The following is a 21774-nucleotide window of genomic DNA, read 5'->3' on the forward strand; positions in this document are numbered from 1 at the left end:
CATTACCCCCCCCCCCCCCCACCAGAAGTGCTCAAGTGCCTTTCAGACCAAGGCACCATTGTCTATTTGGGAGGGAAATCATGTCCTTCATCTGTCAAGAAGGCCAGTCTCTCTGTCACGGTAACTGCAAATGGAAGCCCACTACTCCATCCCACCTCCCCGAGGGGATTGGGACCCCAAACCCCTGGAGGTGAGAGAGACTCTACATTCCTGTTCCCAGATTGGAGCGTAGGGTCACCCAAAGCACCCAGTGATGTCCCCCGAGCCACAGGGTCAACTGCAGGGACAGCCCGAGATTTCTCTCTTTGTTCCAGAGAAAGATCTCCCCCATGGGACCCCAGAAATTCATCCCCTGAGGCCAAGGTCTCCTGGCTTGGGAAATTAACACATCTGTCAGCGCTGGGCAGAAGGGACTCAGCCTCAGCCCGACAGACCCAAGATGTGGCCATCAAGGACCCAAAGATGAGGACGGGGCGCCTGGGTGGCTTAGTCGGTTAAGCATCCGACTTTCGCTTAGGTCATGATCTCGTGGTTTGTGGGTTCGAGCCCCGCATTGGGCTCTGTGCTGCCTGCCAGCTCAGAGCCTGGAGCCCATTTCGGAGTCTGTGGCTCCCTCTCTCTCTGACCCCCCTCTGCTCACGCTGTCTCTCTCTCTCCTAGAAATAAATAAAAAATATTAAAAAAAAAAAAAAAAGGACCCAAAGATGGGGTCTTGGGGGCATCCATGGTCTCCACTCTCTTTCCCCAGAAATGTCTGAGAGCCCACCAGGTGCGCAGGACACAGGGGCAGGGAGTGAACAGACCCAGCCTGGCTTCCTCCATTGCCCAGTCCTGTGGGAGGGGTGATACCAGCCACATAGTCCTGTCAGAGACAGAGGCCTTCAAGGAAGAAATTCAACAGGGGGAAGCAGTAGGGGTAGGTGGCAGGGGAGGGAGCTGCTTTGGGCCTTTCCGAAAAGAGGGGTCCTCAAGGACCAGAGGACATCACCCATGTCTGGATGTGGGGGAGGGACTGTCTGGTGGAAGAAATGGCAGGTGCAAAGGACCTGAGGTGGGGACCTGCTGGTCAGGTTCAGGTGCAAAGGGGAGCCAGTGGTGACTAAAGCAGGGTGAGTGAGGGGCCAGTGGAGACAGAGGAGGGCAGGGAGGCCACATGGGGCCTCAGGGGTGGGGATGAAAGGGTGGAGGGCAGAGCAATGGGGAGTCATAGAGGGTACATGAGTAGGCAGGGGCTGTGGTCTGATTCAGGATTTTCAGAAGACCCCATGGCTGCTGTGGGGAGAAGTCCTACTGGGGCAGGAGGCCAGGCCAGCGTTTGGTCGGAGACAGTGGGTGCTGTGGGTGTGGGAAGCGGACAGAGGCAGGCCTGTGCCCATGGCAGTGACTCCTTGTGCCAGCCCTCCTCAACTGCTCCCTTCTGAGGGCCCTGCCTTGACCTCAGGCAAACCTGGACCTGGAAGAGATCAGCCCAGGAAACCTGGCAGGCCTGAGGCCTCCTTGGCCCTGGTGGAGGGTAGGGTGGTGGTGGTGGGGCCTAGATGGGCCTCACAGGTACCTCCACTTGGTCACAGTTCAGATGTCACCTCCTATTATTGAGTGCCTACTGTCTGCCCAGGCCCATCATGCCACCTCATTTACACACAGGACCTGCCTGACCCACAGACAGCCCAGTGAAGCACAGATCACTGTCCCCATTTTACATAGGAGGAATTGGTCTTTCCCGGGGCCACACAGAGAGACCCCAGATTCTCACTCTAGCCTGGGCTTGAATCCTGGGGCCATCCAGCTATACCCCAGACTCACCACCCCTGCACAGTCTGGGCAGTGAGCTTGGAGCATTGCTGGGATCCAAAATACTCATTCCTCGGCCTGGGGGTGACAGGGAGGCCTCACAAGCTCCCAGGGTACAGGCCCAGGAAGGTCCTTTGGGGGCTGAGAAATGGAACCCAGCCTCTGGGTGCACCTCACAGGGATTCAAGGGTCAGGGTTGGGGTGAGCTCTCTGACCCCAAATGGGATCCCAGTGTATGATAAATCCTCTCTGAAAAATGACATCTGTCTCCTGGTGCATATGTGCCTCAAATCTTCTGGAAGGCCAGAGCCCTAACATTTCTACACCCATTGCATCTGAGTTGGGGTTCCTTTCTCCTCTTAATTTGCATTTTCCTTATGTCTGCCTGGTTGGGAAATGATTTAACGAGATAAATCATTAGTTGGAGATAGGATGTAAAACTGAGCTCAACTTGGTCAGGTCACAGGGGTAGCCACAGAGCTCCGAGAGGGGCAGTGATCCTGTCTGAAGTCACAAAGAGAGGGGAGTGAGAAGGCTGGACGCCCTCGCTCCTGGCTTTTGTTCTCTCGGAACAGGGGCAGCGTTGAGCCTATCCTTTCTCCGAGATCCCTAAATGTCTCCATCTGGCCTCAGTCTTCCCTCCCTGCAAAGTGGGGGCTTCAGACCAAATAAGCAGCTGCCAGCTCTTGCAGCTGAAACCCCTGGGCCCTAAATGTTCTGAAATCCCATTCCCTGAAACCCCAGATTCACTCCTTGACTCAGACAGGTAGTGGTAGGCAGGCATGGGGACAGGATAGAGCAAGGCCGACTTCTCCCAAAGCCCCTTTGATCTTGGTAATCAAATCCCACACACTTGCCTTTCCGAGTCTAAATACTGTTTTGAACCCAGTTTCTTTCACTCCAATAGTCTGAGAGTTCTTATCACTGGATGCCAAATGTCCAGAGGTCCTGACCTTCCCAAGTGGGGATTCTTTTTTTTTTTAATGTTTTTTTTTGTTTATTTCTAGGAGAGAGAGAGAGAGAGAGAGAGACAGCGTGAGCAGGGGAGGGTCAGAGAGAGAGGGAGTCACAGACTGAAACAGGCTCCAGGCTCTGAGCTGGCAGTCAGCGCAGAGCCCGACGCGGGGCTCGAACCCACGAACCGCGAGATCACGACCCAAGCGAAAGTCAGACACTTAACCGACTAAGCCACCCAGGAGCCCCCCGAGTGGGGATTCTAAGCCAGGACAAGGATGAGGCCTCAGCTATTTCTGACTCTTCAAGAAGTCTGCAACAAAGAGACTGAAGATAGCCAGGTAGATCGGTCGTCCCCGTCTGTAGCCCTGGACCCTGAGAGAGGCAGAGTGGGGTGGGTGGAGCATGACTGCAAAAGTAACACTTTTATGTCAGCTTGTCATGTGCTGACAGTCTCGCAGGGCTATGACTATTGTTCCTATACCCATCTCCCAGATGGGAAAACTGAGGCACAGGAAAGGTGGTGACCCAGGCAGCTGTGATCTCCCACCCAGGGCTCCATACCCCCTACCCTGCCCCCAGCCATCCAGGCACCCCGTGGGCCCAGCTGAGGCCCCGCATTCGCTTCGTGAAGCTCAAATCCCACGGGGCAGGTGAGGGTCATGGGAGTCACAGGCACACATGAATGGTCATGCCACATGCAGATTTGGGGCAGTGATACACAAGGGCACAGCCATAGCAGGAAGGCACTGGGTTGTGTACGGGGGCTCGGAGGATAGGCAAAGGGGAGCATCCCAGGAGAGGAGGACACTCCAGCTGACAGACCAGACATACAGGGGCTCATGGCCCCACAGTTCCCCAAATGACACCAAGACCCTCAGACACATGCCCCTTGGACATACGACCTCTCAGAAACACAACCCTTGGACACACCCTCCCCCTCGAACACAGCCCTCAGACTCACACCCTTTGGACACATAGCCTCTCAGGACATACAGTCTCTCAGACTCACATCCTAGGACGCGCATCTCTTAGATACACAACTCTCCAGCGCACAGCAGCACACTGGGACTTCCAAACCCAACCCAAACCACAGGTGCCGTTCTAAGGACACCAAACAAACCTTGGCCCGACGCGACACGCACCTGCTGGGCCTGGGCCCTCTGGACGCTCAAGTACCAGCCAGGCGGCAGCAGCACAGAGCTCGGAGCGCAGGGCGGCCACAGGTGCCATCGGAACGGGCGGCCCCGCCCCCTCGGGAGCTGATTGGGTGAGGTGGGGATTATTTGTATGGAGGGCGCGTTCGCGAGCCGTGGTGGGCGGGCACTTGGGCGCGGCCCCGCCCCGGGAGTTCTGGGGATTCGGAATCAGACCCCGGAAGACGCCAAAATGGGGAGGGCGTGTAATGAAGAAAGGAGACGGGAGAGCGGGCTGGATTAGACCCGCCAGACTTCCCCCACCCTCACTGGGCGCCTGTGACCTTACTACTGTGACCCTGGCGCTAATTCGGACCTTGTCTCTAATTTGGACCACTGCTAGCCCCTACTCTAGACTTATTCTAAACTGAGTGAAATATAACTCTGACCCAAGATCCTGAAGGCCCCAGAGAGGGAACCCTTCTCGAAGCCAACATTGATCCTTGCTCTCAGCCAAATGGAGGGATTGCAGAAAGCTGGCTCTGGGATCGCCTGTGTGGGCCCGCTCATCTGTGCCTCCTGTAGCTAGATGTGTGCCTCACGTTTCTTGACCGGAGGGCAATAGACCCCTCGGCTTCTAGGTGCCCTCCACCAGTTTAAAGGTCAGCTGTGTGAAGGGGGAGTGGCTTCCAGGACTAGACCCCAGCTGGGACCTCTGCATCCACTCCCTCCGTGGGATCCCACAGCACAGGTCTAGGCCCAGAGGGGGGGAATTCAGAGCAGAATTAGTGAATGAATCAATGTAAAAAGAATTACAGAATGAAGATGACTTTTGGATTGTGTAATCGTGAAGAAACCTCTAGTCTGGAGAAGGCAGAGCTGCCACACACTCCCCTGGCTCTGGGGAGTCAGGACCGGGCTAGAAGGGTCAGGGAGGGCTTCCCAGAAGAGGGGGCACTTTACAGGGCTTTGAAGCATGAACAGGAGTTTGCCACTGGGAGAAGGGTTTTCCAAGAGGCAACAGCACTTGCAAAGATGCAGAGGCACGGTGTATTTTTTGGTGGGGGACATAAGGGAAATGGAGCCAGAGAAGAGGGCAGAAGTAGATTGCCTGGGCATCCAAAGGGAGGCTAGGAGAAAGAGAGGAGGGGGTCGACCTGGGGCAGATAAAATGGGGAATCAGGTGGGCTGCAACGGCTATCTGGTACCTACCTTCCTGGAGGACAACAGGGGAATCTAGCTAGAATCTTGGATTCCGTGGGGAGCATGTAGAGATGTCAGTGTGTGGGGGACACTGAGGCAGGGAACTGGGGTTCTACCTCAAACTTCAATCTACCCATCTGTGACATGGGCAGTTTGGATCCCTAATCTGGGTAAAGCTTTCATCTTTGGACATAAACTAGGGTTCACAGAGGCATAAGGTCCAGGGGTCCTGCCTCTGCCCCTACATCAGTGCCCAACACCAAACACCCAGGTGTCGCAAGGACACACAGAAGCCAGGCTAGGATGGGGGCTTCTGCCTGGGCTCCAAGGCACAGAACGAGGCTTGGGGAGCATGGAGGTGGCTGGGGAGCCCCGGGCCCCCCGAGGGCTGCTCTGTTTACCCGTGGCTGCCCGCCTGCCTCTGATGCAACAGGCAGGCTCTGGTTACGTGAGGGCAGCAGCTGGAGCAGCTCTGGGAGCAGCCAGCTGCCAGGGTGTGTAGGGAAGGGTCTGCCTGATCTGAGATGGCTGGGCCTGCCCCCCCCCTCACCATGCGTCCTTCCCTCTGCCCCTCCCACCACTAGGGCTCCCTCCTGTGTTCCTGCCCCCCCACTCCCCCCCCCAATGTCCCTTTCCCACTCTGGTCAGTTCTGTCTTCTATCATTTGTACTCTGTTTCCTGTAACAGCTCCTCCTTTTTGTCTTTACCCCAGTCCCTGTCCTGTACCCTCCCCCATCACTGGCTGTGTCACCCCATGTGAAACTTCATCCCCTATCAGGGCAGTCAAAGTCCCTACCTCAGTCTTCTCAGTTGAGGGGACACCCTTAGTTGCTAGAGTAAGAGGCTGGAGGGGAGGAGGGAGGGTTGAGGGGGAGAAGAGAGTGAACAGGGCCACAGAGAGGATCTGGGAAGGGGGCCCGGAGGATGGGGGGCAGGGTGGAGGCCAGGAGTGAGAAGGTAGGGAGGTGGAAAAGCTGCTTCTCCCAAGTCCCCTTCCTCTAGATCCTCTCCCACAGTGTCAGAAGGGGAAGGCTTTGATGAACCCTTCATGGCACGTGCAGTGTGGTCCAGCAGGCAGGGCCTCAGGGTGGAGAGCCTGGGTCCCCATCCCGGCTCTGTTTCCCACTCACCACATGACCTCAAGCTGGTCACGGCACCACTGTGTGCTTATTTGCTCATGCGAAAGTGGGGAAAATAGCAGCCCCTCCTCCTGGAGGCTAGAATCATTTCAAGGCCCACCTTTAATGCCCCCTCCTTCCATTTGGGGTTTCTCTACCCCCATCCCTCCTTCCAGCCCAGTGTTGACCCAGGGGGTTGGAGATGTCTGTCTGACTCTGTTCCCCCCACATTGGAGGCTCCCCTGGGCGGAGTCTCATGTGTAGTGGCACCAAAGGGGTGTCTCCAAGGGTTTCTTGAAGAACTGGAGAGCCCTGGAGAGGGTCTGGGTGATGGAGGGGCATAGGGACCAAGCTTGAGGCATTCGGAGACCTGGCTGGGGGATGTGGCAGAGCTAGGAAGGGGTTTCCCAGCGGTAGAACCCCTCTGGGAGTATAGAGCAGGCCTGAAATAAAAACCAGAACTTAGATTTGGGCTAAGGACAAAGAGCCAAAACTGAAGTCTGATTCCCATTCTGACCACTGTGGACCAACTAGAGGCAAGTCAGTGCCCTATGTGGCCTCCTTTTACCCCATCCACAGATTTGAAAGAGACTAGGGTGACCCACAAGATCACTTCCAGGTCATCCCCACCTTCCTGGGTGCTAGGCTCCAGCTTGAATGCCCCATAGCACAGGGAACTCATTGCCTCTCTCCCAGCCTCCCCCACCTCCTGTCTCTGGGGCTTTCCTGGGAGCAAATGCTACTGAGTCGGGTCTGGGAGTGCCCACACCTCCACCCTGGTGAGGAAGGGAGGCTGCCAGCACAGCCCAGGAGCACATGGGGGCAGGTGCAAGGTCCTGCTGGGGAATCCTGCCTCATGGAATCTTAGTTCACTCTCTGAAAAATGGGGGTGAGGGCGTATGGGGTGAAAAGGGATGGAGGATTACAATGCACCCACAAGGACTGGCCAGGAAAGTGGACAATGACCACTTCGGAGGCCTGGCCAAGGCTTTGCCTCTTGCGCCCCCTGGTGGCCCAGCGGGCGTGGGCGTTCTGTAGGTGGGAAGTGTGGGATGGACAGGCAAATAAAATGCAAATAAACCAGCCAGCCAAGTTCAGAGCCCTCTGACTTGGAGTCGTGAGGGGTCTTCAGTCCAAAGTCCTGATCTTCGAATGGAGAAGACTATTATTAGTCAGTAGCTGAGATTGCACCTAGGAGCTGTGCGTGATGGGGAGCCCTAGGAGGGTCTGGGGCACCCCAAAGCTGCATCCTACTAGCTCACAGCACAAGAGCAGCCCAAGGCAGCCCCTGGAAAATATGCAATCCCCTCACTTAGCTGCCTTTCTGTCCTGCAGGTCTGACAGAGCCAGCCCGTCATGCTCACCAGGGCATCCTCTGCAGGGCCTGGCCAACAGAGGGCAGTCAATGTTTGCTGGATAAATGACTGCTTGATGGACGACGTGTGGAAGGACAGAGAGACAATGAGTGCCTTCAGAGTGGGCAAACAGTGAGTGACTTGGGGAGGGTGGAGCACACACCAGTCAGGGCCTCTAATCAGGTGGACCGGAGGATTCTCCCTCCCCACAATCTGAGCTGGGATAAGTGGGGAGGCATGATGGCGGCACAGTAGGCCCCTAATACACCCTAGAAAGGGGAGAAAGAATGGACTCCTATTTCCTGGCAGTGGGAGGTGATCCTTCTTCCATACCTCCTGTGTCCATGAACCCCCTCCTATTCTCTCAGGCCCCTCCACAGGACGCCCTCTCTCCCATAGGGTACCCTTGACCCTTGCCACCTCTCTCTTCCAACCACTCACACCACCAAGGGAGGTGTGGGGAGATGCTCTCAGAGCAATCGGCCTGGGACTCACCTGGACTATATTCAACCAACTCCATTCTGATTGTCCTGATATCTGGTGCTGGCTACGGCACTGGCACACAGGGGGCCTTGGAGGTGTGTGGACCAAGTGGACCCTGATCTTCCAGGCTTGAAATTCACAGGGGTCAGTGTGGGCTTTTCTGCAGTCAGCAGAAATGGACTCAAAGCAATTTTGGCATATACAGTAAGTTAGAGACCAGTGAAACTGAATAATCAAAATTTACCAGTGTCCGGTACAGTTGGATCCAGGACTCCATGCAGTGTTCTTGATCTCCCCTTCCATCTGCCTAGCTCAACAACCCTAGTGGGAAGACCATGACTTTCTCAGCCTTCCCAGCAAAATTCTTGAGTGAGACCTCTCACCAGGTCACATGCTCATCTATCTCTACCCAATCTTTGTGACTTGGGAGCTGGTGGCTGTGATTGGCCAGGCCAGTGTCCCACATCCACACCGGAAATTAAAAGTGGCTTTTCCATATGGCCTGAGCCTGGGGTGGGCATTTCTGCTCAAGACAGAATGCAGACCAGGCAGGCAGGTACACAAATGTCCACCTCAGCCTGTGAGAAGGTCCAGTCCAGGCTTCTTTATCCAGATGGAGAAAAGGAGGACCAGGGGCGCCTGAGTGGCTCAGTTAGTTAAGCATCCGACTTTGGCTCAGGTCTTTATCTCATGGTTTGTGGATTCGAGCCCTGTGTCAGGCTCTGTGGTGACAGCTCAGAGCCTGGAGCCTGCTTCAGATTCTCTCTCTCTCTCTCTCTCTCTCTCTCTCTCCCCCCCCATTCATGCTCTCTCTCAAAAACAAATAAATGTTAAAAAAACAGGAGTCATCTTCAAAAGAAGAAAAAAAAGAAAGGAAAGGTGGCCAAGAGAGACCCAGCTCTAGGCCCCATGTCACACAGCATGAGGCACAGCTAGGACTAAGCCAGTCTGGAGTCTGCTGTGTGACTTTGTACAGGTCATGCCACCGCTCAAAGGCTCTCTCTCCCCATTTGTATTTGGGGGTGACACCTGCCTTACAGGGCTGCCTGAGGATGAAGGATGAAAAGATGAGCCTTGCAAAGCCCCCAGCATAGTTCCAGGCACACCGTGGGTGGTTGTTCAGGATTAACAGGGTGGCAGTTACTGGTCTGGGGGGCTGTGACCATGACCGTGTCCATGATCAATGGGGGGCAGGCAGGAGTCCAGAGGCAGCAAAGCCTTGTCTCCAGACATTCGCAGAGGGGCCCAGAGGCAGCGCTGAGCAGAAGCAAGAGGAATGTGCTGGCCACACCTGCTTGGTCTTCAGTCCCTACCAGACCCCATGAAGGTGCGTCCAAAGGCCCAGCTGTAGTGGGACCAGGGAGTGAGAGGCAAGGGTCAGGGAGAGGCCCGAGAGATCCTCAGGGTTGCAAGGTCACCCTGACGAGGTGGCACCTGAGACAGGAGGTGCTGGGTGGGATGGGGGAAGAGGTGACACCCAGGGGCAGGACTCCCCACACTTCTGGTCAAGGGTGGTGACTACACCTGACCTCTGTGAGCCTGTTTCCTTTTCTATAAACGGGACTGTGCTAGAGGCCCTGGACTGGAGAGGCAGGTGAAGTCAGAGGCCAGGGAAGACTGTGACTTGACCCAGTAAAGGTTACCAATCACCTTGCAGGGAGCAGTTTGGGGGGAAAGTGGGGGTGGAAGGCTCCGGGAAGGGCAATGGGGCAACAATTCTGAGGCAGGGAGCAGGGTCTGCAGGGATAAAGGCAGGATCAGGAGAAGCCACAGAGAATTTTATTTCAAGGGGGCACGGCAGCAGAGGGACAGCAGACGACACAGGGTGTGGGGGGGCATCAGGGTGCTGTCCTTGAGGCTGGGTGCTGGGAGTGACCAGGGCAAAGAGATGGGGGTGGGGAGGTGGTGGGGTGTGGGCCGGGGCTGGTGGGCGACACTGTGTGGACCACGGCGGGGAGGGCTGCTGACCCTCTTGGCAGCCCCTCCTGCCCCAGGCCCTCCCAGACACTCCCGAGGCAATCCCACAGCGGGCGGGATTCCTCACCAACCCCAGCCACAGAGCTAAGCCTAGTATACAGCAGGTGCCTAATAACTGAACACCGCAGGTTAACTGCATACACATCAACTCCGTTGCCTCTGGTCTCTGGAGACTGCTGCTCTGTGGCACAGAGCACCACCGCAGTACCTGGCAAATGGGCAGGGCTTTGGGAACTACAACAGCCGGGGCTCAGGAAGTCCCTCGGATCCCTCCCTTCTGCCGGGCTCTGCCCTACACGGGCACAGAGTGACAATGTGCCAGGCCTTTCTTGGTGCCATGCTCTCCTCGCGTGGTCGATCACACCTCCCAGTACTGACGCCTTCCTGCAGTCCTCTCCCATCAGGGTCTTGGCCTGGCTGCATGGCTGGCCTTGACCATGGAGCATCCGCAGTATGAAGCAAGAAGAGGTGAGGTGGGCATAGGTACATGAGGGCTGCCCTCTTGGCACCCGGTCACCAGGAAAAGCCTAGGCTGGCCTGCTGGGGAGGCCATGCAGAGGAGGACGGGACCCCTGCAGCCGACGGCACGGGTCAAGATCCAGATGTGTGAGCAAGGCCACCTCTGACTATGCAGCCCCTTCAAAGTCTGATGAGAGCCAGAGAGTTGCAAGCCCAGGACACTGCCCAGCCGGGCCCAGCCCAAGTCACAGGACTGTGAGCAGACAAAGGACTGGGGTTGTCGGCCACTAAGTTTGGCGATAGTTTGTCAAGCAGCAGTAGCCAATTGCTACAACACACATCACTAGGCAGCAGCACCCTCTGCTGCCTGCTGAACCACTCTGACAGAAGGGAAAAAGCAGAGACCAGAGAGGAGAGGGACTTCCTCGGGGTCACACAGCAGGTCAGCAGTGGAGCGAAGATTCCTAAGCTGGGTGGGTAGCCGTCATGCTGGGCTCTGCCTGAGAGAATGTGTGTTAGTAAAGCCACAAAACGTGAGCTCCCCTTTCTGTCCTGGCAGGGGGAACTTGGGATCGAGGTCGGGCCTGTGGCCTGGATAAGGGGCAGGGGGCTGGCACAGAGAGCACGAGGGAGACGGGTTGACAACATCCTGAGCAGCAGAGGGCTCAAGGTCCCTGCCACGCTGAAGCCTCCCACTGCTGAAAGCATCCTACAAGCCCGGGGAGAAAGCCCAAAAGGTTAGACAAGCAGGTCCCTTCTCGGACACTGAGAGGGTGGGTTAGTTCAGAGCACAGACTACAGAGGCTCACGACCCCACTCGGCACTGACCTGAGCCAGAGGAGCCAAAGCACCTCCAAGTTTCTTCCGGAATCAAGCTGAGGAGGGCAGGGGTGGTTCCTCGGGGCTGGAACAAAACATGGGCAGCGTCCTTGAGGCCAATGTCAGAGGCCATCAGGTGTGCTCAGTTAGGCTGGAGATGGGTTTGGGTCACCTTCCAGGCCCCTAAGACCCCTGGCCTCAGCCTTCAGGGCATCCTCTGTAAAAATGGGACCAGACACCCACTTCAGAATTCATGGTCAGGACTCATGCAGGACTGGGCACTTCAAACCCGCAGGGTTTGCCAAGAGAAGTGTTAGCAGCACTTTAAGCTGCTAGAAGCATCTTTCAGAAGCAGGCACAAGCAAGGCATCTATAGCACTTGGGAAACCATGAATTAAAAATAAAAGGTATGGGGGCACTGGGGTGGCTCAGTCGGTTAATGACCCCACTCTCAATATTGGCTCAGGTCATCATCTTGTGGTCGTGGGATCGAGCCCCATGTCAGGCTCCACTCAGTGTGTATTGTGATTCTCTCCCTCCGCCCCACCCCTCCCCTGCTCTAACTCTCACGTTCTCTCTCTCAAAACGAAACAAAACAAAACAAAACAAAACAAAACAGTAAAAGCTCTGGCTTTTTGCGGCCCTACTGTGCATGGGGCGCTGTGTGTGACACGACCCGGTAAACTCTAGCCCCGATAGCTCACACCAGCCCACAGCAGAGCAGCCAAGCCCAGACAGTTTCTTTAATGCAAACGAGCCCAGATGGACCCTTGTCATGCTACCCTCTGCAAGAAGATGGCTGCCCGTCCATTCTTACACGTTCACCAGGCTTTTTTGTTTTTGACGATCCTTGAGTCTCAGTTTTCAGAAGCAGTAACAGATTTTTTTCCTCTTTCTAAACGTCTAGAGGGGGCCAGGCATGCCCCCAAGTGCAGGAACCGGACGTACATCAAAGGAGAGTTACAGCGTACAGCATGTGCGCGTGTGCCCAAGTGCATGTTTATTAAGTTATAATGTAAATGATGACAAAAACTCTCTCCCCAGGGTGCGAGAACTGTAAGTGCTTTTCACTTTAAGGCCATCTGGTCCTTGGCTCGAAGCCTCCTTTGGCTCCAGGCACCCTCCCCTGCAAGCCTCACGGGCTCTGTCTCCCTCGTGCTCACCCCCTCCAGCCACACTCGCCTCCTAGATGTTTCTCCAACACACCCAGGTCACCAGCCTCTGTCCACCGCTGTCCAACCCGGAATCCCCTACCCCGGTCACCTCCGTCTGCGTGGTGTTCAGGACTCTGCTCCCACCTCTTCGGAGAGGCTCCCCACCTCCCTTCCCTTCCTTCACACATCTGAAATGCTCATCTGTTCTACGTTTACCGGGCTGCTGTGTGCCTCCCCATAACATGTGTATTGGGCACTGCTGCGTACCCAGTGCCCACGGGCACACGGCAGAGCTCAGGACCTGGGTGCTGGGTGGCCAAACGCTCCCGCTACAGACACCAAAGGACGAGAGGAAGCCACCAGACACCATGAGATGAGGAAAGGGAGTTGTCTAAGGAGTGAGAAGCAGCAGTTCTTGGCTGAGAAGCAAAGTCCTTACAGCGAGGGGGCTGAGAGCAGAAGCGGGTGGTCCCTGGAGCTACCTGTGGCCCTGGGCGGCAGCATTCATGTGGTCCCGGATGCTGATGGCCTGTTTGAGAAGACCCTCCACGCTGCGGAAGTAGACGCTGCTGTCAACAAGGCTCTTCACAGCGCTGAAACAGGAGGATGGACCCAGTTGGCACCACCCCACTTTACCCTGCCCCCCTCGCCCCCCCCGCCCCGTGCCTNCAAGGGCTCAGTGCTCAGCAGGCACCCTGGGGATCCTGTGGTCCTCCCTGAAGGCTCATCGGGGGTTTAAAGTTTAGACTTCCCTGCCATGCCTAGATGACATCTATGCGACAGAGCGCCTGATGGTCAGAAGCAATTTTGTTTTAAGTTTTTATTTATTCATTTAAGTAATCTCTACACCTGACGTGGGGCTCGAACTCACGACCCCAAGATCGAGAGTCGCATGCTCTTCTGACTGAGCCAGTCAGGCGCCCCTAGATGCAACTTTTACATCCTGCTGCTAGACCACCTGATGTTTTAAAGAAGCTGTAAGCCTGTAAAGATGGCCTCTTAGATAACCTATTCCTGCCTCTGAAGGAAGCTTATCAATTCAACTGTGCAGAGCTCTGGAGGTGAGTTTAGAGGGAACTCACCAAACTCACAACTAATCAGGGGGACACCACTGCAAAGTTGTGCTAACCTCTGGTGTTGGTGCCACACTCATGAATGTCTAATGAAAATGTCCCTTCTGGGGCTCCTGGGTGGCTCAGTCAGTTAAGCATTCGACTTCAGCTTAGGTCATGATCTCGCGGTTTGTGAGTTCAAGCCCCACATCAGGCTCTGTGCTGAGAACTCAGAGCCTAGAGCCTGCTTCAGATTCTTTGTCTCCCTCTCTCTGCCTCTCCCCTCCTCATGCTCTGTCTCTCAAAAATANCTAGAGAGTACTATGCTAAGTAAAATTAGTCAGTCAGAGAAAGACAAATATCATAGACAAATATCAAAGACAAATATCACTCATAGGAGGACTTTAAGATACAAAACAGATGAGCATAAGGGAAGGGAAGCAAAAGTAATATANGAACTCAGAGCCTAGAGCCTGCTTCAGATTCTTTGTCTCCCTCTCTCTGCCTCTCCCCTCCTCATGCTCTGTCTCTCAAAAATAAATAAATGTTAAAAAAGAAAAGAAAAGAAAAGAAAATGTCCCTTCCAACAGTGCAACAGTGAAATGTTTACCAGGTCACTCAGGGCCTTGATAATGCCAGCAAGTCACCAGCATAATATCCACAGTAAAAATACAAGTGTCATCATCCCCAAAAGCAAGGGAATCAAGAGCAAAAATAAATGACTGGGACCTCATCAAGATTAAAAGCTTCTGCACAGCCAAGGAAACAACCCACAAAACTAATAGGCAACCAACGGAATGGGAAAAGATAGTTGCAAATGACATATCAGATAAAGGGTTAATATCCAGAATCTATAAGGAACTCACCAAACTCCACGCCCGAAAAACAAACAACCCAGTGAAGAAATGGGCAGAAGACATGAACAGACACTTCTCCAAAGAGGACATCCAGATGGCCAACAGACACATGGAACGATGCTCAGCATCCCTCCTCATCAGGGAAATACAAATCAAAACCACACTGAGATACCACCTCACGCCAGTCAGAGTGGCTAAAATGAGCAAATCAGAGAACTCTAGATGCTGGCGAGGATGTGGAGAAACGGGCACCCTCCTACACTGTTGGTGGGAATGTAAACGGGTACGGCCCCTCTGGAATTCAGTGTGGAGGTTTCTCAGGAAACTAATAATAGAACTCCCCTATGACCCAGCAATAGCACTGCTAGGAATTTACCCAAGGGATACAGAAATGCTGATGCACAGGAGCACATGTACCCCAATGTTCATAGCAGCACTCTCCACAATAGCTAAAACATGGAAAGAGCCTAAGTGTCCATCAACGGACGAATGGATCAAGAAGATGTGGTTTATCTATACCATGGAATACTACATGGCAATGAGAAAGAATGAAATCTGGCCATGTGTAGCAACATGGATGGGCCTTGAGGGTGTTATGCTGAGCGAAATAAGTCAGGCACAGAAGGACAAATATCATATGTTTGCACGTATAGGAGGATTAGGAGGAACTTGACGGAGGAACAAGGGGGAGAAGAAGGGGGAAATGGTGGGGGAAAGGGAGAGAGGCAAACCATGAGAGACTCTTGAATGCTGACAAAAACTGAGGACTGATGGATGTGCGGGGGGGGGATGGGCATGGAGGAGGACACTTGTGGGGATGAGCACTGGGTGTTATATGGAAACCAATTTGACAATAAACTATTTGTAAAAAAATAAAAAAAATAAAGTAATTGTCACATTAAAAAAAATACAAGTGTCATTTTAAAGCTGTTCTATTAAAGACACAAAAAAAAATCACTCCTATTTATTATCAGTCAGAGACCTGCTGGAAAATGGCCATGATGGGGCGCCTAGGGGGCTCAGTTGGTTAAGCGTCCGACTTCGGCTCAGGTCATGATCTCATGTGGGTTCAAGACCTGCATCAGGCTCATCTCATGGCTCAGGTCACCTCATGGTTCATGGGTTCGAGCCCCGCATTGGGCTTTGTGCTGACAGCTCAGAGCCTGGAGCCTGCTTCATATTCTTTGTCTCCCTCTCTCTCTGACCTCTGCTGCTCACACTGTCTCTCTCTCTCTCTCTCAGAAATAAATAAAACATTAAAAAAGAAGAAGAAAAAGAAAATGACCATGAGATCAAAGTGGGGGGTTGAGGCGGCTGGGGGGCTCAGTCGGTTAAGCGTCCGACTTCGGCCCGGGTCATGATCTCACGGTTTGTGGGTTCAAGCCTTACATTAGGCTCTGTGCTGACAGCTCAGAGCCTGGAGCCTGTTTCAGAGTCTGTAACTCCCTTTTGCTCTGCCCCTCTCCCATTCATGCTCTGTTNGAGAACGAGGGTTGCTGGAGGGGTGTGGGGGGGCGGGGATGGGCTAAATGGGTAAGGGGCGTTAAGGAATCTATTCCTGAAATCATTGTTGCACCATGTGCTAACTAACCTGGATGTAAACTACAAAAAATAAATTTAANTTTGCTCTGCCCCTCTCCCATTCATGCTCTGTTTCTCAAAAAAATTAAGTAAACGTTAAAAAAAATTGAACAAACAAACAAAGTGGGGACTGGGGGGCTATCACCTGCTCTGTTAGCTTGTTCATCTTAGCGCTACCAAATGTAGGCATCTTTCCTAGTGTTTGCCCACCGTGATAAAGAGCTTGCTTTTATGGGAATGCAAACTGGTGCAGCCACTCTGAAAAAACAGTATGGAGGTCCCTCAAAAAATTAAAAATAGAGCTACCCTATGATCCAGCAATTGCACTACTAGGTATTTATCCAAGGGATACAGGTGTGTTACTTCGAAGGGGCACATGCACCCTAGTGTTTACAGCAGCACTATCGACAGTAGCCAAAGTTTGGAAGGAGCCCAAATGTCCATCGATGGATGAATGGATAAAGAAGAGGTGGTATATGTATACAATGGAGTATTACTTGGCAATNAACCTGGATGTAAACTACAAAAAATAAATTTAAAAAGCTAGAAAGTTCCCTCTTGAATAGTTTACACAATTTAGCATCTTTAAATTTTATATCAACTGTTAACACTACATAAAGCATTGTGAACTAAGAGGGCTCTTTCGTGTCCATAAAAGAAACATGGTCTCTTTAGGATAGAGAAAGTCATATCTCCCTAACAAGAAGTGCTCAGAGCCCAGGGTATGCTGGCCTCTTGCCCGGTAGAACTTTCTGGAACATGACAGACACATTCTTTATCCACTGATGTGGCTGCTAAGCCCTTGAAATATGGCTAATGAGACAGAAGCACTGAGTCTTTTATTTCATTTTAATGCATTAAAATCTAAGTGTGAACAGTGAAATCACCTGTTCACAATGTGAATGCAGCCCGGACTCCCACACTGAGTGGGGCAGCTAGAGGAACCGGGAGAAAGCACAGACTCTGACATGTTCTTCCTCTGACCTGGGCGTCACTAGTGAGCTCACGGCTGTGCAGGAGCTGTCTGGCAGACCTGAGAGAGAAACTCCTATTTCTTTTCTCCTCTTCCTCGAGCTGATGAGGGTGTCTGAGGCCACCGTCCTCAAGAAGATGCCATCTATCTGGAATTCCTTCCGTCCCAGTAGAGGGGCGAAGGCAGCTGATGGCAGAGCACTCAGCTCAGTACCCCCAGCACCAGGACTTCCTGTCAAGGAACCTTCGCCCACATAACAGAAACAGGCCAGCAAACCCCACGATGCCACAGCTGTGCATGGCGGGGGGGTGTCCCCCCCCCGCCAAAATGACTTAGTCCACGCAGAGGGCAAACGGCACTTCTAAATAAAATTGCCAAACTCACAAGGCAAACAGAACAAGCCAGGACATCAAGTACAGTCAGGCGAACTGACCAGAAAGCAGGAGGCAGGGCCAGGAAAGGTGCGACGGGGAAAAGAAACACCGACTACTGACTACTGCTTTTTACTGACACACATCTTTCCCTTGGGGCGACGGAGGCCGGGGAGGTGGAATCTGAAGACTTAGAAAAGCTATACATGAAATAATAATAATAATAATAATAATAATAATAATAATAATGATAAATGGTACCCTCGCGTGCACAGCAGCATTATCCACAGTAGCTAAAACGTGGAAGCAACCCAAATGTCCATCGACAGATGGATAAAATGAGGTGGGTCTATGCAGTGGAATACCACTCAACCTGAAAAAGGAAAGATAACCTGACCCAGGCTATAGCATGTGTACACCTGGAAGACACCAAGCTGAGTGAAAAGAGACAGGCACAAAAGACAAATACTGTCTGACTCTGTTTATGTGAGGTCCCAGGATTCATAAACAGAAAGTAAAATGGTGGGTGCCAGGGGTCAGGAGAAAGGGGGAGGTTAGTGTTTAATGGGGAGGCTTTCTGAGTTGCAAGATGAAAAAAATGCTGGCAGTGGAGGCCGGGGGTGGCCGCACAGCATTATGAACGTACTTAATAGCACTGAACTGTATCCTTAAAAATAGTTAAGGTGACAAATTTTATGTGTCTGTTACACAATAAAAAGAAATGTAAAAGTAAACAGCCATATTTGTGCTGTGGCCCTCCCCCCAGCTGCTGTCCACCCCACTGACCAGTCTGTGGTCCTGGACGTGAGAAGGAAAAGCCCCTTGAGGCACTGGCTCCCTTCCCAGATGGCACCTCCCCTAACCCGTTTCACCCCTTCCTATGTCATACCCAGAGAAGCCTGCCTGAGGCACATGGGGGATGGGCAAAAGGTGAGGAGCACAGGCCTGGATTGGAACCTGCTGTGTGGCCACGTGGGTCGAGATCCACATCCTCAACTCAGATGCGTTCGGCAGTTCGGCGGGACAAGGTTCACTGGGCAGCTGGCTGAGATCCCTGAATGCCAAAGACCCTGGGGCATACGGGGACAAGCCGGGCGGGGAGGCTGCAGCGCTCACCTGCAGGCGTACTCCACTGTGTAAATGGCTCCCTGGCTCTGCTCCTCCCATCGCTGCATGTCGGCCTGTGGGAGACAGGAAGCTGTTAGCAGGAGGGCTGCCACCTGCCACTGCCACCCTCTCAGTTCCTGGGATGGAGCACCTGACCACACATCACCATGGCCGCAGAGACCTGCCCCCTCCATCCTGATCTTTCCTCCTGCAAATCCCCCCCCTCCACCACCACCGGTCTGGGCTTTCTGTGAACACATGGCTACCATGCCTCAGGGCTTTAGCACTGGCTGTTCTCTCTGCTTGGCACATGGTTCCCTTGGGTCCTCATGTGGCTGCTTCCTTCTCGTCACACAAGTGACAATTAATGCATATCCTGCTGTCCCCATGGCTTCTTGCTGGTGTCCCAGCCTTGACTCCTCCCCCAACAGCCCCTGACCCGTGTAGCAGGCCTTAGATCATGAAGGGAGGACTCTGGGGGAGGTCAGTGGCAGGGGCAAGCGGGGCTCACCTTATGCTGGGCCAGCTCAGGCAGAGAGCGGCGCACGTGCTCCTGCAGCCTGTACAGGGCCACGGACGGCTCATTGGCCAGGACGTAGACACTCTCAGTGAACTTGTCTGTGACTGGCTTGAGCAAATCCAAAGTTGGGGGCCGGGGTCGGGGGTGGCAGAACAAGGGAAGGGCAGCAGAGACACAAAGATACAAAGCATAAGACTCTTGACTGCTTAATCCGAGAGTCCAGCCAGAGCAGTGAGGGGCGTCCGGTGCCCACCCAGGAGTTGGGTCACCTGTGGCTCCAGGGATGGGTTGAAGGAGATGGTCACAGAAAGGCTTCATTCATCACGATGTTAACACGTCCAGTGAACTTACGATTATCCCCCCTCCCAAGCCCACTTGTAGTGGACACTGCTTCTGTCCACTTGTACCTCTCACGTTTCTTGTATCCCAAGGAATGAATCTGAGACTCTTCTTCGAGGGTCCCACTAGTTACTGGGCCTGAAAATGCCTGGAGGCTTAGACTGCTGGGTGGCCTTCAGCCATGACTGACCATCAAGGGGTATTAAAGCCCACATCTCCTGCTGTGAGTTGGGACAACATGGAGATGTAACCCATCCTTCTGAGTTTTCCTGAAGCATCAGGCTGAGGATTTTCCCTGAGATCGTTCCTTGCTCAGCTTCCCCCATCTCCTCTGTGAGGGTCTCCTGGTTAAGTTAATTACACAGAAATCCTTATCCCACGGTCTGCTTCACAAGATGACATTCCCAGCCAGTCAGTCATCGACACCCTCCCATCCATGAACATATCCTGCTGGTTCCGCCTTAAAAAAGTCCAAATCTCACCTATTCTTACCACTCCCCTGCCCACACCAGTCCAGGCATGGCCACCTCTCACCAGGATGCCAGATTCAGCTCCTTCCTGGTCTCCTTGCTTCCACTCTGCCAACAGTCCAATCTCCAAACAACAGATGGACTGAGCTCCTAAACACATCAGGTATGTTCCCCCCTTATTTGAAACCCTCCCACAGCTCCCATCAGCCAGGGCATAAAATCCACCTGCCTTACTATGGCCCAGAAGGCCCTATATGTTCTGCCTGTCATTCACTTCCGTGCCTTCCTCGCCCTCCACCCGAGGTACAGTGGTCTCCTGGCTGTTCCTTGGACACTCCCAGTTCTGTCCAAAAGAACTTTGAGATGATAGAAAGGTTCTATAATCTATAGTGTCCAATAATGTAGCCACTAGGCATATACAGCTGGCTACTGAGCACCTGAAATGTGGCTAATATGACTCACAAATTGTATTTTTTAAAGTTTTAATTCCAGTAGTTAACACACAGTGTTATATTAGTTTCAGGTGTATAATATAATAATTTAATAATTCTATACACTACTCAGTGGTCGCCATATGAATTTTAAATTTTACCTAAATTTAATTAATTTAAATACCTGTAAATACCGTGACCAGCAGCTGCTGTACTGCCGCACAGCTCTGAGCACTCTGCCACCTCAGTGTCTTTGCACCTGTTGTTCTACAACTGACCCTCTCTTTCCCCCATGGGCTTCTCTTCATCCCTCATGTCTCAGCTTTAATCACCTCCTGGGCAAGGCCTTCCCTGATCACCAAGTTCAATCAGATGTCACTTCCACCCCATTCTCAACCTCAGCACCTTGTTCGTCTGTCTTATAAATTCTCATTTTTCATTAGATTACATTTTTACAAACAAAACAAAACAAAACAAAAAAAACCCTTAAAGCTTGGATTCTTGAGGGCAGGGGCTTCTGGGAGCCTCAGTTTCCTCAGCTGGTAAAATGGAATGATAATAGTACCCACCTCAAGGTTTGCTATAGAGATGGACCCATGCTACGCCCAGTGGAGTGCAGTTGACAAAAGAGAGAACTCTGGGAGTGTCTGGGAGTCAAGGGAGGCTGTGCATGAGTCTGGCTAGTGTCAGTCCATCTAGTTCACTGCAGTGCTCTCAGTGGGGAAGAGCCCATCCTGCCACCTCCAAACTGAGCATGCTCTTACCCTCTTATTCTCTTTATTTGGAAAATAAGCATAATAGCTTACCCTCAGTGCTGCTGCAAAAAAGATGGAATGAACTATACTTGTGCCTTCTAAATAATTCACTAGAGGGGCGCCTGGGTGGCTCTGTCGGTTAAGTAACCAACTCTTGATTTCGGCTCAGGTCATGATCTCACAGTTCCTGAGTTCAGCCCAGCAAGGGGCTTTGCGCGGACAGCGGGAAGCCTGCTTGGGATCCTCCCCGCCCCCCCTTGCCCCTCTCCCACTTGTGCTCTTGCTCTCTCTCAAAAATAAACTTAAAAATAATAATAACTAGAAATAACATGTGTAGTAACAAAAACCCTTAGGATTTAAAAAGTTTGTAGCATTTGCTAATTTGTAACCATGCGACTTACATATATTTGATGTTAACGTAAACCTAAACAAATGCGTAAATATATACGTAAATAATGCGCACAGGGACTGCCACGTCCCAGGCGTTCTTTCAATGCATTACAAACAGCAGGTCATTGAATTCTCACAACAAACCTATGGGGGGGGAGGCGGGGAGAGACTATTATACTCCCCATTTTACAGATGACAAAATCGAGGCACGGAGACTTTCTAAAGGCCGAACCAATGTTAGTTCAATTAGTTCCCCCGTATGCTCCTTCCAAGCCTTTGCCCCCTCCTGCCCTCCGTCAGGTCACCCTTCTGTCCAGCCCGGGGCTCCGCACAACCTTTCTTTCCCTTGAGTTGCATCTCCGGTTCCTCCATAGCGACCGCGTACCGATTCCGAGGACCGGAAGCGGAAGTCCTGCTGTGGGGAAGGCTTCTTAAACCTTCCCCTACGAAACCAGACGCCACGATGCTCCAGTTCCGGT

The 21774-nt window shown here is 52.8% G+C and overlaps 2 protein-coding genes across 4 annotated transcripts in view; both read right to left on the reverse strand.

Moving 5' to 3' along the window:
- MEF2B (myocyte enhancer factor 2B) overlaps positions 1-11319 on the reverse strand; it is a 26328-nt gene extending 15009 nt beyond the window's left edge. Inside the window, exon 1 of the mRNA XM_077777414.1 lies at positions 11305-11319. The gene's annotated coding sequence lies outside the window, so the exon portion shown is untranslated. The remainder of the gene's footprint in view (positions 1-11304) is intronic.
- Positions 9798-21746, reverse strand: BORCS8 (BLOC-1 related complex subunit 8). Of its 3 annotated transcripts, none has more exons than XM_077777420.1 (6): positions 21631-21746; positions 18902-19014; positions 18400-18464; positions 12932-13042; positions 11305-11380; positions 9798-10972 (listed from the first exon to the last, which is right to left on the reverse strand). In XM_077777420.1, the coding sequence occupies exons 1-5, from the start codon at positions 21665-21667 to the stop codon at positions 11347-11349; spliced, it is 360 nt and encodes a 119-aa protein (XP_077633546.1). In that variant the 5' UTR covers positions 21668-21746; the 3' UTR covers positions 9798-10972; positions 11305-11346. The 3 variants fall into 3 exon arrangements, with proteins under 3 accessions (XP_077633546.1, XP_077633545.1, XP_077633547.1); XM_077777419.1 differs by having other exon boundaries at positions 9798-10976; XM_077777421.1 differs by lacking the exons at positions 9798-10972; positions 11305-11380 and adding an exon at positions 11397-11512.
- Positions 21747-21774: the final 28 nt, after the last annotated feature.

Source organism: Crocuta crocuta, unplaced genomic scaffold (genome assembly GCF_008692635.1).
Source record: "Crocuta crocuta isolate KB4526 unplaced genomic scaffold, BGI_CrCroc_1.0 scaffold77, whole genome shotgun sequence".
In the NCBI taxonomy this organism is placed as follows: Eukaryota; Metazoa; Chordata; class Mammalia; order Carnivora; family Hyaenidae; genus Crocuta; species Crocuta crocuta.